We start from the raw sequence: 17,100 nt of genomic DNA, 5'->3' as shown, positions 1-17,100 counted from the left end.
TGAATCATTTACGCCAGTACAGTCAGCACTATACTGCCATAATCGTTGTCCCCCACACTATCTCTTATCTAAGTTTTCACCTCCTTCATCATTAGCGAGTTTTCTCGGGAAAAATTGCTTCAAAATGGCACCCGTCTGTTTTTTACTTCATTCTTTGAGAGAACTCAATGTTACTTAAAGATACTAAGCGCTCCATGAACATAGCCATTACAGCCAATGTCAATTGAGGAAATATATCTGCATGGTTCTCCGCAGCTATTACTAGGGTATTTTACCATCGGCAAGACTTTCAACGAATGATGTTCTTCTCTACTGGGGTAATTGTGGGACTAAGCTTCATAATCATTACCGTCACAATGTACTGTGCCTCTTAAGGACTTTTAGCCCTGTACACTTTTGAGAAATTTGATATGGGTCCTTGTCTTATCTCACAATAATGGTTACCGCGAGGCGAGATCGTCTTCAAATCATTTCTGACGGGTAACCGTTATTCAAAATGTCTTGGCCGTCTTCTTTCTTATTGTTTTATTCTCTCTTAAAACAAAACTTTCTTTTTTCTTTGGTTTCGGCACATCACATCTCGACAAGCTATTTTCGTCACATTTCAAGCCATGGACGCCTTTACTCCAGCACAGGCAAGTTTATACACGTTTCAGAGCTTCACACATTCTCAACTAACATGTTTCGCACCAATAGACGACCGAGCTCGTCTCGCGCATCGGTGCCAAAAAAGCCCGTATGAGAATTGACAAAATGTTCATCAACTCTTTCATGGGAGGATGTCTCATTTCTTTTGGATGCGCTCTTTCTCTCTCCACCAATTCTTCCCCATGGTTTCAAACAAATGCTCCAGGTCTTATCCGTACCATCTCTGCGATGGTCTTCCCTGTTGGATTGATCATGGTTGTCCTGACGGGAGCCGATTTGTTCACAAGTTATTGCATGTACAGTGTGGTCGCTTTATTGCACAGACGTTGTAGCTTTTTGGATTTGTTGAAAACCTGGGTTGTCAGTTTCTTCGGAAATTTGGCGGGAGCTTTGTTTTTCATGGCTGTCCTTACTGGTTGTAAGTATCCGTGCTCAACTTTGTTCGGAACCGTGGATTATCGGATGCTAACAGACAATTAGACGGCGGCACATTCGAAACTGGAGCATACAAAGCGGAAGCTCTTTCATTTGCAAAGGGAAAGGCAGTTACCCCAGAATGGCATCAAATTTTCCTCAAGGCAATTATGTGTACGTTTGTCCTCTCCGGTGTAACATTTTAGTTCCACACGAACATGAACAATGCTTTAAGAATCTTTACTCACGATATCACACAGGTAATTGGCTCGTCTGTATGGCCGTATTCCTCGCCATCTCGTCCCGCGAAGTTCTCTCCAAAATTGTTGCTATCTGGTTTCCTGTAATGTGCTTCGTCGGTTTGGGAACTGATCACGTTATTGCTAATAGTTCGTATTCCATTTCCTTTCATTTTCTTTCCATGTGTAAAATATCGCATGTTGTGCAAGTGAACGAGACGCCAAGCATGATTCCCCTGCCAAGTTATTGGCACCAGCCCTACTAGTCCAAGCCACTAATGCGTCACCACTCACAGTGTACTTCATTCCCCTCGCTATCTTCCTTGGAGCACCTGCTCCCCTTACAGTAAACTACTACATCTGGAAATCATTGATCCCATCCCTCCTCGGTAACATCGTCGGCGGTGGCGTTTTCTGCGGTGGTGTATACTGGTATCTTTTCCTCGCACATGAAACGGTACCAATCCATTTCGATACCGTCGATGCCAACACCGCGGTATATGAACAAGGTGGTCCAATTCAAAGACAAGTTACAATTGAGGGAGCAGGAACAGGTTATGGACATGCCCAAAATCCCGAGGTAGTTCCAAACTCAGGAAACAACGGAAGAAGTGGAATTGCCAAGGAATTGCATCTTGGGGTAGTCGAGAGTTTAGGGAGAAAAAAGGAGGGGAGCGAGGGAAGCAGTGGAAGTGTTTAATTGAGGATAGTGTCGAGAGATAATGTCGAGACGGGAATTCCGGACAAGCGAAACGAAAACTAGTATGCTGAGGACTGGACTTGAAAAGGAGTTGGATGAATAGATTGAGATGCGGTGATACCATATTTTTTTTGGATACACAGCGGTACGTTTAGGTGGTGCGCTGTTGTATAATGATTTGAAGATTCTGCTATTCTGTGTATATTTCACTCTTTCAAAATTAGTATACGTATAATGATATCATAAATTTCTATTTACAAATGACTCGGTCAAATATAATCCTCAACATCCTTGACAATTCGATCTTGTGAATATGTCTACCAGTGAGTGTACGGACTGACAGGACATTGCAAAAATTGACTTGCAAATATCTCTTGGTATATTAAATCATATATCTTAAGAATTGTTACAATCATTCATTAGAAATGAAACAAAATTTGGAAAGTTGGGAAGTGTCTCATCAATCCACCCACCCACTGATGATCTCCTCCATGTAATAACATCAAACTCGAGAGGTGTCAAATGATTTGCCAAACGGAATCTCAAAAGTGTTTGTTTGGTATCAATTGTATATTCTTATACCTATATCATTACAGATCGAATGCCACACAGCCTGCAAGCCTTCCTTTCGCTCTTTCCCATTCTCATCTCATCTCTTACATATTCGTGCATCTTCATTCTTCCATGAATTCTCTGTATTCCTACAATCACCATATTCCTCTCACATCATACCACGTACATATCCACCATCTATACATCCCACCACCCCATTCACCAGTATTAATAGCACAAACAAGCCTTAAATTACATCTAAAACATCATAGCTTGTCGTCTCATCTTCTTCGCCACCCCGGATGCAGCATTACAAGCCGTCTCTTGCGTTTCACATTGTGCCACTCCACCAGCTAAACTCCCACTATTCGCTGCGCTCGCACAAGCATTATGTTGTACACTACAACTTCTTTGAAGTGCTGCTCCTTCACCCACAAATGAATCTCCATTAACCGAGAAAGGACGATCGCCTGCAGAGGACACAACTGGAGGAGGTGCTCCACCTAGTGTTCCGGTGAAAGTTTGGACGTTTGTTCCTGTGGCACTAGTTGTAGTAGATGAAGCAGCTGCAGCGGATGCAGAAGAGGCGACTGATGCAATTGAGGTTGCTGCAACGGAAGCAACGGAAGCGAGAGAGGCCATTGATGAACCCGTCGCGACGGCGGCAACGGCGGTAATTGTACTTGTTACTGCAGCGGCACATTCACTACCTGTAGAGTTTGAAGTTGAGTTACTCGATGAGATAGAAGTGGTGGTAGCGACAGAAGTGGAATTTGCCGAAACCCCTGCGACAGCCGCGGTGATTTCATCGGCAGTGGCATCATTAACGATAAGATTTTGTGTAAAGATGCAACCAGGTGAATCAGCTTCGTCGTCACAAGTGTTGCCAGCAGCAGTTGGGTCACCGAGAGTTCCTGGTGCGAATGTACCCGAAAGAAGAGCTTCTTGAGGATCTGCCCCAATAGAAGCAAGTTGTTTAGCGAGTGAAAGGACAATAGCTTTATTGGTAGCGGCAGCGTTTGGTGAGGCTGGATCTTGATGTTGTTGAACGGCTTGAATCTCGGGATTGACGGCAGTTTCGTTGCAAATGACAGATGCAACACCAACTGATGCTGTGTTTCTTTCAAGCGCTGCATACATCAATGCATCAGCCATACCGGTTACATTATTAGCAGCTTTTGCGTTGGTGAAAGCTTGGTCGGCGGTAGCTTGGTGAAGACAATCGGGGTTGGTGATTGTTCCAGCTCCGGTCATGGCGGCAGCATTACCCAAAAGACCAAATACTGGATCTTGGATCTTGTTTGGATTGTTGATGTTTAGATTGACACGAACACCATCGAGGAATCGATTGTGGGAATGTTCTTGAGGAACCTCACGTCCTCTTAGCATTCGCTTTGGTATCGATGGAAGAGTGAATGTGTTCTTTGGTTCTGCGACGGGAGCAGCAGATATAAAGCCAAGAACGGCGATCAAAAGTGTTGCGGTTTCGTACTTCATGATGATGATATTGGTAATTTAGGTTGATAGTGGTAGAAATTTGAAGTTTGTAGAAAGATGATAATAGACTAAAGTAAGTGTAAAAAGAAGGACCGGCCTAAGTTGAATGTAGAGTTATTGCAAAAGTTAAGATTTAAAGAATGTATAAGAGTTAAAGTTCTCAGAACTGAACAAGAAGAGAATGTAGATAGAGCTGAAAGAAAAGCTGCGAAGGTGATGAGGAAAAAGTGTCATTCACTTGGCGACTTGGTAGATCTTATATCTTGAATCATCAACACTTTAGTCACTCAATAAGATCTAGAAAACGAGGACGAGGGCGCATGCTTCCTCCCTATTACCCTGACTTTCCACACTTGTGGGTTTCTGAAATAATTCGTAGATCATACAGGGAGAAGAACATGGTCAAGGATTTAATTTCATCTGATGAATCCTGCTTGTTGAAGCAAGCGCCATTAAAAAAGCTTTGAGTACTGGACTAATATGTTATAGTATATCGAATGTAAGTCTGAAGTCTAGAAGATGTGTCTACCGGTGGCTGTCCGGACTGGCCATGGTACATGGGATGAAGTTGGTTCTTGCATGGTAAATAGCTCCCTTGACACTCAGATTTTTCACTACCAGTCTCAGATGATGATACGGGGTCATTCAACGGCCATTTTGACAACCATTCAGGTTCTAAATCCGACATATCTGAAGAAGATAAGATGAATGATGGCAGGACATTCGCGTCAAGTCAACCGCCATCAAAAGCTGGGACATCGAAAGCATGATATTCCTCTAACTGTCTCATCGCATCAAGATGTCAAGCTTCAAGAATTATCCGTGATTGGATGAATTGATATGATGGCGTTGATATGGGACGAGCCCTGTCGCAGATGTACGATCTGATTCCAAGCGATGTCTCCAGACCCTGTCTGGGGTAATCTCACGTGATCTATATCAATCTTTTGGCAAGCCTTCACACTGTGCCTTGCATTTTATCTGCCATGATGATGTCGCAGAGTTCAGATGCAACTGGTAATGAAACTCGTTCGCGTCCACTTTGGGTTGTAATATGGGTAGGGCAGTACTCTTAATTTATCTGAAGTGTTGATGGCACATCAATATCTTTAGTATGTACATCGTTTTGGTCAACCATACCTTCTTTACCCTGCATCGTCACTAATAAGCGGGAAAATAGAGTTAAATTGATTACAATCTAATCTTTGTGTCAATCTGGGTGTTAATGTCTCATAAGCTAGGATCTAGTGGAGATATTGATGATTTCAATGTCTCATATCAGATTGATGTTGGTTAGGTAGTGGACGATGGTCAAAAATCAAAGATTAACCTTTTAACATGACATGGCATGAACCATCAAGGGACCTTAGATTCATATCGGATGGTTGCAAAAGTATGGTATAACAACCGTCAACGAGTGTAACATCTCGTCCCATCTTCGTTTTCAACCCCTTTAGATGACGAATAGCCCTACAAAATTTGTGCCTACCACAATGCATGTTCTTGGCAACGGAATCAAGATCAAGAGGTAGAATGAGGATCGGATAGAAAAGCTTGATACCCCCTCGCGAACTAGGAGGAATAGCCGAACACCGGTGCTGTCCACTTCACCCTCCACCATTCAAGATGCCTTCGGATTTTAGAATGTACTTTTTCTTCTAATTTTCAAAATTCAAATCTCATAATCAAACAATCTCTAATCTCCTAGTCGTTCGGCCGAGTTTCTAGGCAAAAGAACCTAACGTCCTCTGGACCCTCTGGAGTTGTATCGTATACGACGTTGAAGTCACGCGGGATTCTCATATATCCCCAAACCCAATAATTTTGATGTCAATGACAATGACAAAGCGATTGCAATTGATGACAATTGTTGACAATCGTTGAATGCCGAACCACTTATTAACCGCTATCGTTCAATGACATACTCCATGGAGCAAACAAAGGTCAAGGATCACTCGCACGTCCATCACATCACATCAATTATATAGTGACATCATTGATAATTGCATCTTTCTGATGAGATTTCGATCTCTTCGATATCGAGATTTTACACCAATTGTAATTTCCTAGATTGTTATTGGCTTATTAGATAAATATCGTATTGGGGAAGTTCCCCTAACAGTGCCTGCCAAGAATGATCGATCATGTTGGATTTCCTTCTAGATTGTGAAAGTTTGATATGATTCTAGCCATTTCCAGGAGGCAATGTGAGATTTTTGTATTCTTGATTTCTAGCGACAATAGTAAACTCCTTCGAAATCTCGAGCTGTATTATTATCAAGAACATCCACATCTTCTCAACATCGATATCCCGCATCCGACAGCCATTTCGGATCACATAACCAAGATTCCAAAACACCAAAGCTAAAAATGGCGAATGATGAAGATGAGCAAGATACTCGTCCGGTGGGATTCTGGCATCGCGATTTAAACGTGACGAGGAAATACGTTGTTAAGAAGTGGATTATTACGAGTATGTTCCTTTTCGTTTTGGGCCTTTGAGTGTGTTTGTTGGATGCGTAGAAGTTGGGTATGCCGGGTTTCGACTGCTAGATTGTAGTTCAATCACATGAGAATCCAGGAGGGGTAGAGGATCTTAGTGATCGAAAGTCTTTGTGAAAATAACAGCATATGATTGCGTCTGTTCTGCTCTGCTATAAATCCAAGTTCTGTATCGCTGTGCCTTTTGACAACATGTGGTCTGATATCTTGCTCCCTCTCACTAACATCACCTAGCCGTCATCCTCTCCATAGCAATCCTATCCATTCTTTCTATTTACTGGAGCGTCCTCTTCCACGTCGAGAAAAACCTCTCGGCGCTAGTAGTCTGGGTAGTAGATTTCGATGCACAAGTTGCACCTTACACAGACACAACTCCAATAATTGGACCCGAGATTGTGAAGGCCGCCGAGGCACTAATTGCTCCTAAAGGTGCGCTGGGGTGGGGAAGTTTACCGGCGAGTGATTTTGGATATGATCCAATGGAGGTTAGGAGGAGAGTTTGGGAGTTTGGAGCTTGGGCTGTGAGTTGTGTGATTTCTTTATTTTGTTAGCGGCATGTAATCGGTGTCTGTATGCAGGTTAGCGACGTGAGAAGTTTGAGGATGTTGGGGTCATCTAGGATGTCAGAGTGACATTGAGCACTTCAGATGATCTAAGCATTCGCAAACATTCAAAAGTTTGAAATATCTCCATCAGGCTGTAGTCCAGACTGATGCTTAGACACATCCAACTCGTTCCGAGCACTAAAGACTTCTCAGAGTACTTGAAAGTTGAGATGTTTCCGTACTAACAATGCCCAGGCCGTAATAATCAATGCAAACGCAACAGCCCTCCTGCAAGATGCCGTCCGAAACGGCAATTCGACTTTTGATCCCATGGGAATTGCTCAAGTGGTCTACGTACAAGCACGAGACGAAACGACCTATGCCAACTATATCACCCCACAGCTACTTCAATTTCAATCCTCTGTAACCGCCATGTTTGGCCAGCAATGGGCTGCACAAGTAGCGGATCAAGCAGCTGCCAACCCAGCTATATTGTCGAATATACGAAATAGTCCCCAGGCAGTCTCACCCGCTATCGGGTTCTCGACCTTCAATCTTCGACCTTTTACTCCGCCTGTTGCTACGCCAGCTGTCAGCATCGGTCTCATTTATTTAATCATCATTTCTTTCTTCTCCTTCTCCTTCTACCTCCCTGTCCATACAAAATACATAACTCCTCAAGGTCATCGACCCCTTCATTTCTACCAAATGGTTATCTGGCGCTGGCTAGCCACCATCGTCGCCTACTTCTTCCTCTCTCTCTTCTACTCGTTGCTATCCCTCGCCTTCCAGATCCCCTTCTCAACAGGCCACAAATCGATAACTTCAGTCGAAAGCGCCACGGCCTATGGAAAAGGCACATTTGTAGTTTTCTGGATGCTCAATTGGGTAGGTATGGGCGCGTTAGGTATTGCCTGTGAGAATGTGACTATGATTATTGGACAGCCGTGGACCGCGCTTTGGTTGGTTTTTTGGGTTATCACAAACGTTTCGACGAGCTTTTACTCGATTGATTTGGCGCCAAAATTCTTCTATTGGGGTATGCTTGGCCATTGCATAATAGTGAGTTTATTTCTTTGTTTTTGTCTTTGGTCGTTAGGAGGGAAAATTACAATGTTCGATTGTACGGTTCGATAATAAGAGCACTGGACATTGAATTTGTTTGGTTCTCGAATTCATTTCGATGATGGCTTTCATTGTAGTATTGAAAGCCTTCAGGACATTGAAATATCCCCAAAATTCCACCTTCTTTCCTATCTTCCCTAGCAATTCAAACTCCTTATTCATACCACACACATATCACAATCAACCCAAGCGACAATCCCCCTTTCATACAAACACGCCCACACACCCACACACCCAACCCAACCCAACCCACAACTAACAAACCCACCCAACCCCAGTCGTCGAAGCCAGTCGCCAACTCCTCTTCGACCTACACTCCCGCATCGGTCTCAATTTTGGCGTCCTATTCGCCTGGGTCGCAATCAACACTCTCCTCTTCCCCTTCTGCTGTTATTTCATGCGCTGGCAAACATTAAAAGGTCAGGAAAAAACGATGGATAAGAGAGGGAATGCCAAGGAAGATTCTGAAAGTAAAGGGGTGGAAGAAGCTTGATAGGAAGTGATTATCGGATTTATATTTCGTTGTTTTAAGTCCGAGTTCAGAAATTTGGAAATCTATTGATTAATAGCTGTACATGAACGGAGAGATTCTTTTAGATCGCTATAAGCATTTCTGTATGTGTCAATGACATCGAAGATGTCGAATGAAGTATGATGGGGCGATGGAAGCTTGTACGTGTACAGATCAGATGAAACTACAATCTTGTATAAATAATGAAATACAGTAATAGCCAATAACTAACTTTGAAATTGGAGAGATCGGGTGAAGCAAAATAGCACCTAAGAAACTAAGCCTTTTGCCCTTAGATTGACGACCTGGCTCCCTGAAAAAATGGCAAATGCTCAGTTCAAGATTGTTCGCAGGCCAATGCCATGAATGATCATCTCGTTAAATTTTGTTTGCATTTGCTGTCATGGTATTCTCTATCCGCCTAAAGTCCTTCGTCTTGTGAAGAAAAAAAACACACACAAGATATTGAAGTATCCCATCCTGCCCCTAAACGGAATAATGCTGGCCACCAACCATAGCCGCTTTCTTCCCAAATCATAATAATAGTACTCATTTTTTGTAATCCACCATCCAGCGAGACGCTCCCATTCATAAATATCAGTTCTCTAGAGAGAGACCACTCAATGCTATACTTTCGTGATCGCCACGCAATAAAAACGCGGAAGCCTAATGTAATATACCACTATAATCAATACCAACACGCTCCTTTCATGTGGTTCCACCATCAAATATCATAGTAGAGAAGAAAAAAAAATTCGATATGCGTAAATGTTAAAAGAAATAAACCTCAATCCATCATTCATGCGAGTAACTCAACATCCAGTCCGATAGAACGCATGAAGAGGTTGACATTTGCGAGTCGTTGAATAGACATAGCTGGAGGTAATGTCTTTGCAAGCCCAACAGTTTCCATAACACGGTCCTTGACAGCCATAACTAGACGTTGTTGCTGTTCAGGATTGGCACCGATACCAATGGCTGCAAGAAATTGCCAAACGTATACATCTTCGCCGGTGTTGACGGTACCAGGGAAAATCTCTGGAAGGGTAGGCTCAAGAGCATCGAAGAATGCATTATGGGTGGACAACCTAAGGAACATGTTAGAATTATCCTAATACAGGGCAGGACATTACTCACCAGTCATTCCATCCACGTTCATCAACATCTCCAGCTTGCTTGGTGATCTCAGCCCGACTGAGTATCATAGTCAATAGACTTAGACCAATTCTAGTACGTGCAATCAAATCAATATTAAGATTAAGGATAAGTCCCAAAACACCAGTAGTGATTTGGAAATCAGCATCGTGGAGGAATCCAAAAAGGCTTGACATGACTGTGACTTGGAAGAGATCAATGTTTTCACGAGTCTCAGCACTGAGTTGAATTCCGTCAGGGCTAGGCACAGCCAATCGAACGACATCAAGTTTATCAAGATGAAGAATAATCATGGTCAAGATGGTAGCGCGTTGTTCATCAGAAATATGCCTGAAAACTCGAGGAATTGCCTTTTTGCCCTTATTGAATGAAAGGAAGGCAATGAAAGGATGAACAGTAGTTGCGCCAATTGGTTCATGAATCCTTAAATTACGCCATAATTGCCTGTTGAGGAATTCTTGGCGTTCATTCCAGTCTTGATTCAACCCGGCGATTTGTGGGTTGATCTCTTCATGGCCCAATGGTCTGGGTTTTGAGCGTTCATGGTCCTCCAGCTCCATTAATGTGTTGTACACATTCTCGATATCAGTCAATATAGACTTTCTATTGCTACCACTGACGAGGTTGGCCTTGCGAGGGTTAGGTGAATTTCCAGGTCTTGGTTCATTGCTATCAGTTCGTTTGATGTTCAACAGTGGCTTAGGTGTCTTTGCGTTGCTGAATGAGATCTTTCCTAAACTTCCTTCAATGACCAACTGCTTGTTCTTTGGCTTGTTCTTTGCTGCTTCCACAGCTCGTTGCACTTGCTGTTCCATACGTTGTACATGGTTGTCGCCACCACGAGCTTGTCTTCGCATGTTGTTATGACGATTGCCGGTTTGGAAAAGATATGTTTGTGCGAAGTTGCTCAGAGGTTGATGTGGGTTTTGGCGCGGTCCACCTCGAATCTGACTATGAACTTGATAATAGAAGTCCTCGGAAAGAGAAGAATCTATGCCGTGTTCATTTGGATTTCCAGTAGCGGTGACCAATTGCTGCAGTTGAATACGAGTAATAAAGTTTTTGTCTTGGGGCGTCATCAAGCCATTGTCCTTCGACAACAAAAATATCTTGTGATTACGCTTTGCCCTCTTGGCATCTTCCAACAAGAACGCGGCCCGCTCTTCTTCGGATAAGTTTACCAATTGTTGTGGGTGAGTGATAACATGTCGATTTCCAGAAGCGTGGGGATGATGGTGACCACGTTGCCCACCGTGGGGTTGGTTGGGAAAGCGGTTCATGTTTTGCATATGTGCCGGTTGGATTGGGATAGATGGAACATTTGTCTGGCTGGTTGGAACTTGGGGACGTTGCAAAATGTGAATTTGTTGCTCGACAGGAAGCTGGCGTTGTTCCGATTGAGGTGGTGCACTGGCTTGAATCGGGAATTGCTGCTGTTGCTGCTGTGGAGCTTGTTGGTGGAAGTTTTGATATTGTTGTGGCGGGGGCTGTTGATATTGTGGTTGAGATGGTGGCATTGGTTGTTGCTGAACAGGGACCTGAGGTTGCGATGGCTTCTTTGCTTGAGCTCTCATGGCTGCTTCAACCTCCTCCAAACTCATCATCTTTCGGTTCGGTGCAGATGTACCGGCAGCTGGGGGAGTGGCGGCTTTTGGAGCTTGTTTTGGTGCAACACCCCAAAGATTTGCATCCACCTGCATATCAGGAACATATTCCGACTCTTGATATCTCTCGTAGCCAGTTCTAGCGGGTCTTGACGTATGTTGTTGTTGAGAGTATGAAGATACGGCTGGAGTTGTCCTAGATACTACTGGTTGTTGGCGGGTGTATCGCATTTGTTCCTCATTGATAGCATCGGAGACCTTTGCCGTTTGCCCAAAAAAGTCAAAGTTGTTTCCAACTGGCTTGCTTGCAATAGAATCGCCTGCACCACCACCAAAGGTATCATCATTGAAATCATCACCGGTTTCTTGAAGCTGATCTCCTAAACCATCATATGTATCCTCGAAATCGAATCTGCAGGGTAGAAATATTAGCTTTTTGTTCTTGATCCAAGTCAAATGGAAGAATGTCCCAACAAAACGTACGCTTCATTATCGTTTCCTGTGCCAGAAAGACTTGCAAATGGATCCGCATGTTGACCAAAACCAGGAGCAGCAGTATTATGGCCCCTCTCATGAGGAGCTTGACTGGGATCAAATCCAAAGAACGACATGATTAAAGAAATCGCAAAGCCGTGGTTTCCATTAATAAGATACGAAAATCAAGAAAGTATTTGACGCGTGAAGTGGCAGTTCCAAAGATCAACGCTTTTCTTTGAATCTCGAAGAAAAGGGTAGATCAAAATAGATAGATAATACAAGCTCCAATGATTTGGTGAAACAAAATTGTTGGTGAGCAGTAAGTGAGGAGTAAGAAGTTGAATGGCACAACGAACACAAGAAAGAAAGAAAGAGAGTGGTCTTTTTTTATTTTTTGGAGGGATTCGTTGCGTTGGTGGGATGATTGAAGGTGACGAGATGGAAAGGTGGAGGAGGATGGGAGATGTTACTAGAAGGGAATAAAGCTTCAAAAATTAAGCGTGGGTGGTAGCTGATATGAGTGAAGGCCCAAGTGGGGTAGAGAAGACAGAAGAGAGAAGAGAGAAGTAAGAAAATTGATGCCTTGGTTGTAGCCTTGCGGTCGTTCGTGGGTCTAGATGAAGTGAATTCGAGCGCAGCGAGCTATGGGGGTTTGGGGGCTTGCCCTCATGATGGTACCTGGTACCTTTGTATTGTCAATGGTTCAAATCATCGATTACATGTGTAATTCATACACATATACTGGTAGATGATTTATCATGTAAACAAAGGAATGACGCTCCGCTGGCCCTCTGGGAGCCACTGCCGTGGAGGCAGACTAGACAGATTACAGGAAACTTTCAACTGACATCTCCTTGACAGATCATACTGCAATTATATATAGAATCATCAAAATGCTATAAATCTTATCAACGTCTTTAGACCTTTTATACTAATAAACGTGAGGGGCTAGAAGTCTCTCCTTATATAGGTACCCGAACAACACGAAAGCATCTATCATTGTTTGTCAGAATCGGCAGATAGTATAAAGTATATGTTATATTATATCAGATGGTTACTTGCATCAACATCCTGTTCTCTCCATTAGATCTTGAAGTCTTCTTATACTGTATAATTCAAAGGTACTCGTCGACCTCCTCCTCTGACCATACAATGATGATCCATCTGACTGTGCCACTCTTCCACCCTTCCCCCTTCCACCCTTCCACCCTTCCAAGGGCTTGATTGTCTCGTATTGACAAACTTTATCTGGGGGAAGCTAAAGGTCCTCAATAAGAACAGCAACTCACAAGGCAATTCCAAGCTGGCGGGACCTTTGCTTGGGTCACTTATTATCGTATCGTATCGCTCCTCGAAGCAAAAGGGAAATCCTCCCTTGCGTAATCCTTCCAGAAAAAGAATCTAACCAGGATAAATTTGGGCTAGAACGGATAAATCTTACTGGATTATAATTTACATGCTTTTCAGGTACTTACTTACTGTACACCAGAAAGATTGACCTCCTTTATTCATATTTACACGTACCTCTCTATCCTCTTCTCCCATCTCTCTTTCTCCCATCTTCAACTTCTTCTTCAACTTCTTCTACATTGTGTGTTTGTCATATCACACAATTTCTATCATTCGTTCCTTTTCTTCTTCTCCTTCTTCTTCTCCATCTTCTTTTTCTTTGGAATTTTAATTATATCTTCACAACATTGAAGGTTCAATTAAAAAAAAAGAGAAAAGACCACTTGCTTTCACGACATTCGATTCGTTTGCGGCTGAAGGGAGTCTATAACTGCTGAAGATTCCATTCGTGTCCAATTGGTTAGTGAAATAACTGTTGGATTTATGAAAGCCGCATCAACGAGAGTTTCAAAAATTTCAACATCATAAACTTATTTCATCATGGCTACTGGAACAGCCAGATATTTGAGATATATTCTCTTTGCATTCTTTGTAAGTATTTACCGGGGACATTGTTGGGATACCAGAAAGTCCTTTGGATCCACCTATTAACGACTTCTCTCCACAGGGTCTCGCCATCGTCTACTTTATATCATCTTCATCAGACCAAAGATTACAGACTGCGCAGCAAGTCTTCACTGATAAAACTGGTATTCCTACCAAGGCAGGCACTTCACCAGGACACTCTGCTGAAGACTCGACGACATCCGATGCTAAGACTTCTCCAAATACTCATGATCTTCCACCTGCGACCATCCCAGGAGAGCGTATGAATGCGACATTCGTCACTTTGGCAAGAAACTCGGATATTTGGGAAATCGCACGATCCATTCGTCAAGTTGAGGATAGATTTAACAAGAAATTCAATTACGACTGGGTTTTCTTGAACGACAAGCCATTTGATGCCACATTCAAGAAGGTTACCGCATCCCTTGTTTCCGGAAAGACTCATTATGGAGAGATCCCAGAGAAACATTGGTCATTCCCTGACCATATCGATACCGACAGGGCTCGCAAGGTCCGTGAAGATATGGCACAAAGAAAAATCATCTATGGTGATTCTGTTAGTTATCGCCACATGTGTCGCTTCGAATCTGGTTTCTTCTTCCAACAAGAATTGATGTTGAACTACGAATGGTACTGGAGAGTCGAGCCATCCATTGAACTTTTCTGCGATATTGACTATGATGCATTCAAATTCATGGCCGATAACAAGAAGAAGTACAGTTTCGTTTTGAGTCTTTACGAATATGTCGAGACTATTCCAACTTTGTGGGACAGTGTCAAGAAGTTTATCAAGGCCCACCCAGAGCACATTGCCGAAGGCAACTCAATGGGTTTCCTTAGTGACGATGGTGGTGAAACTTACAATCACTGCCACATGGTATGTTTTGGTCATACAATGATGAGTTGCGTGAATTTTTTACTAATATAGTGTTGCAGTGGTCTAACTTCGAAATTGGTAACCTCAATTGGCTTCGATCAAAGGCTTACACGGATTACTTCGAGCAACTCGACCAAGATGGAGGATTTTTCTATGAACGTTGGGGTGATGCACCAGTTCACTCCATCGCTGCAGGTCTTCTCTTGAAGAAAGAAGAAATTCATTTCTTCAACGATATTGCTTATTACCATGTTCCTTTCACCCATTGTCCAACAGGAGAGCAAACAAGACTCGATTTGAAGTGTCACTGCAATCCAAAGGATAACTTTGACTGGAAAGGATACTCATGTAAGTCTTCCTCTTCTTTCTAAAATATGACATTGTCCTAATTATCCAATAGGTACATCACGATTCTTCGATATCAATAAGATGGAGAAGCCAGAAGGATATGAGAACCAACAAGACTAGAGTTATAATCTAAATTCACTATAGTATTCGTTTTCGAATACATTTTCTAGGGAGTAGCATTGGTGGTTTGGGGATCGATGATATATCTACTAGGTACTATTTGGCATGATAGGAAAGGGGGTACGGGCGTTTGCATGGGGTAAAAATCCAATTGAAACGCTGTATATGTTAAGATGGCCTGGGATAGGATCTGGCTTGGGAAGTAACATCTCTTGGTTTCTCATCGGGTGGTAGACAAATTTTGAGATAGATTTTTACAATAAGGCAATGTCTGCATAGTGAGAGAAATTATATACTATTTTTGTATAATGTTCAAGTCCATGATTGTACATGCACCAGAATCACCCCTCCATGGTGAGATGTGGTTTCAGCCATATCACGTGATATAATCAGCCACATCGAAAGCTTTCTCTCCCCTCACCTTCTCGTCGTCGACGAACGCGATTATCCAACGATCCCCGCACTCAGTCCTCGCAATGGCCGCCTCAATACTACAAAGGTTCTTAATGCCGTCCATACGGTCAACAACCTCAATCTCTACCCCTCGTCCTACTACACAATCCATCACGAATCAGCTCAAATCAATCACAGTCTCCTCATCGCGGACATTCTCCTCAACCCCCTCCCACGCCGCAACATACAACCAAGTCCGTCGCGGCTGCCGCACTGCACAAGCTATGCGTAAATCTGTTTCACCTGCCTTGTCGACAGTCCAGGCTCCAGCACTAAAGGGTGTGGCATTGAAAGTCGGAATCACCAAGCCAAAGAAACCCAACTCGGCAGAACGTAAAACGGCTAGGGTTAGATTGAGTACGGGAAGAGTGGTTACATGTTATATTCCGGGTGAAGGACATAACGTGCAACAGCATAGTGTGGTATTGGTCAGAGGAGGAAGGAGTCAAGATTGTCCGGGTGTGAGATATCATTTGGTTAGAGGAGCGGGAGATTTGGTGAGTAGATTTGTTTTTCTTTGAGAGTTCTAGGAGGAGACTGGATTGGCATGCTGTGTATTTGGGGAGTCAAATGAAATGGAAAGAATGGAACAGGATGTCATGACGTCTTGGATCTATGCTAATGTATTCGCAATCATAGGGAGGTGTAGGAAATAGAGCAACATCACGGTCGAAATATGGAACGAAGAAACCAAAGAAGGCGACTGCATGAGAGTGTTGACGTAGGATCAGTCGGAGGTGAAAGATGAGATTTAGAGACACATTCACCCACCAAAGAGTCAGAGAATGAACGATAATATATCGAACGGGAGGAGAACCATAGCTACTGGAGTACATGGAGACATAAAATGAGCCTCTAGGTGGTTTACACAGGGTTTACAGCTTCGTGGTTTGGGGACATCGAGAGCGATTGTACATTACACAAAATTTCAACGAGCTATGCATAAATATGGATAAAATCAAATGTTCAGAGGAACACGCTGGGGAACAATGTTCCTCAATTGGTCATGAGTTAAGTGCTTATGGGAAGTTATGTTAACCCACTCAGAAGACCAATGAAATCTACAGATACTTGTGGCTTCAATGATTGACTCGCTTTTGGGTATTTGAATAACATCACATCACTTACTTTTATGCAGAACTTTCGCGCCATCGATCGGCATCTGATTCCGTATTCGAAATCAAGGAGCACTTCGGTCCGGAGAAACTTATTTTCTCTTTCCCTTCAGAATCTGATGCAAGGACATGAAGCTATACCACAAGCGTGTCTAAATGCTTCCGTCCGAATAATCCGGTTGGTGCGCAAGACATTGACCTTGTTTCTCCACCAAGATCAACATTTTTCTGGATTTCTGGCCTGGCGTCATTTCTACTTTGA

The 17,100-nt window shown here is 43.1% G+C and overlaps 7 protein-coding genes across 7 annotated transcripts; 5 read left to right on the top strand and 2 right to left on the bottom strand.

Moving 5' to 3' along the window:
• Positions 1 to 611: 611 nt before the first annotated feature.
• Bfra_005530 (putative formate nitrite protein) lies at positions 612 to 2,001 on the top strand (the record flags this gene model as incomplete). The annotated part of the gene is made up of 5 exons (XM_037335912.1): positions 612 to 635; positions 697 to 1,066; positions 1,129 to 1,236; positions 1,323 to 1,451; positions 1,598 to 2,001. The coding sequence occupies 5 exons, from the start codon at positions 612 to 614 to the stop codon at positions 1,999 to 2,001; spliced, it is 1,035 nt and encodes a 344-aa protein (XP_037191122.1).
• An 810-nt stretch (positions 2,002 to 2,811) lies between these two features.
• Positions 2,812 to 4,050, bottom strand: Bfra_005529 (uncharacterized protein; the record flags this gene model as incomplete). The annotated part of the gene is made up of 1 exon (XM_037335911.1): positions 2,812 to 4,050. The coding sequence occupies one exon, from the start codon at positions 4,048 to 4,050 to the stop codon at positions 2,812 to 2,814; it is 1,239 nt and encodes a 412-aa protein (XP_037191121.1).
• A 519-nt stretch (positions 4,051 to 4,569) lies between these two features.
• On the top strand, positions 4,570 to 4,820 carry Bfra_005528 (uncharacterized protein; the record flags this gene model as incomplete). Its single annotated transcript, XM_037335910.1, has 2 exons — positions 4,570 to 4,621; positions 4,672 to 4,820. The coding sequence occupies 2 exons, from the start codon at positions 4,570 to 4,572 to the stop codon at positions 4,818 to 4,820; spliced, it is 201 nt and encodes a 66-aa protein (XP_037191120.1).
• Positions 4,821 to 6,420: 1,600 nt separating this feature from the next.
• On the top strand, positions 6,421 to 8,715 carry Bfra_005527 (putative mnng and nitrosoguanidine resistance protein; the record flags this gene model as incomplete). Its single annotated transcript, XM_037335909.1, has 4 exons — positions 6,421 to 6,523; positions 6,787 to 7,073; positions 7,353 to 8,136; positions 8,501 to 8,715. The coding sequence occupies 4 exons, from the start codon at positions 6,421 to 6,423 to the stop codon at positions 8,713 to 8,715; spliced, it is 1,389 nt and encodes a 462-aa protein (XP_037191119.1).
• Positions 8,716 to 9,532: 817 nt separating this feature from the next.
• Positions 9,533 to 12,103, bottom strand: Bfra_005526 (putative topoisomerase ii-associated protein pat1 protein; the record flags this gene model as incomplete). Its single annotated transcript, XM_037335908.1, has 3 exons — positions 9,533 to 9,821; positions 9,871 to 11,904; positions 11,976 to 12,103. The coding sequence occupies 3 exons, from the start codon at positions 12,101 to 12,103 to the stop codon at positions 9,533 to 9,535; spliced, it is 2,451 nt and encodes an 816-aa protein (XP_037191118.1).
• Positions 12,104 to 13,851: 1,748 nt separating this feature from the next.
• Positions 13,852 to 15,429, top strand: Bfra_005525 (putative glycolipid 2-alpha-mannosyltransferase protein). The gene is made up of 4 exons (XM_037335907.1): positions 13,852 to 13,910; positions 13,987 to 14,802; positions 14,862 to 15,150; positions 15,203 to 15,429. Exons 1-4 carry the CDS (start codon positions 13,860 to 13,862, stop codon positions 15,268 to 15,270), a joined length of 1,224 nt encoding a protein of 407 aa, XP_037191117.1. The 5' UTR covers positions 13,852 to 13,859; the 3' UTR covers positions 15,271 to 15,429.
• A 317-nt stretch (positions 15,430 to 15,746) lies between these two features.
• Bfra_005524 (putative mitochondrial 37s ribosomal protein mrps12 protein) lies at positions 15,747 to 16,434 on the top strand (the record flags this gene model as incomplete). Its single annotated transcript, XM_037335906.1, has 2 exons — positions 15,747 to 16,220; positions 16,363 to 16,434. The coding sequence occupies 2 exons, from the start codon at positions 15,747 to 15,749 to the stop codon at positions 16,432 to 16,434; spliced, it is 546 nt and encodes a 181-aa protein (XP_037191116.1).
• Between the last annotated feature and the right edge of the window lie 666 nt (positions 16,435 to 17,100).

Source organism: Botrytis fragariae (genome assembly GCF_013461495.1).
Source record: "Botrytis fragariae strain BVB16 chromosome Unknown tig00000075, whole genome shotgun sequence".
Classification (NCBI taxonomy): domain Eukaryota; kingdom Fungi; phylum Ascomycota; class Leotiomycetes; order Helotiales; family Sclerotiniaceae; genus Botrytis; species Botrytis fragariae.
The sequence above is the reverse complement of the archived record's forward strand: the minus strand, read 5'-3'. Positions and strand labels throughout refer to the sequence as shown.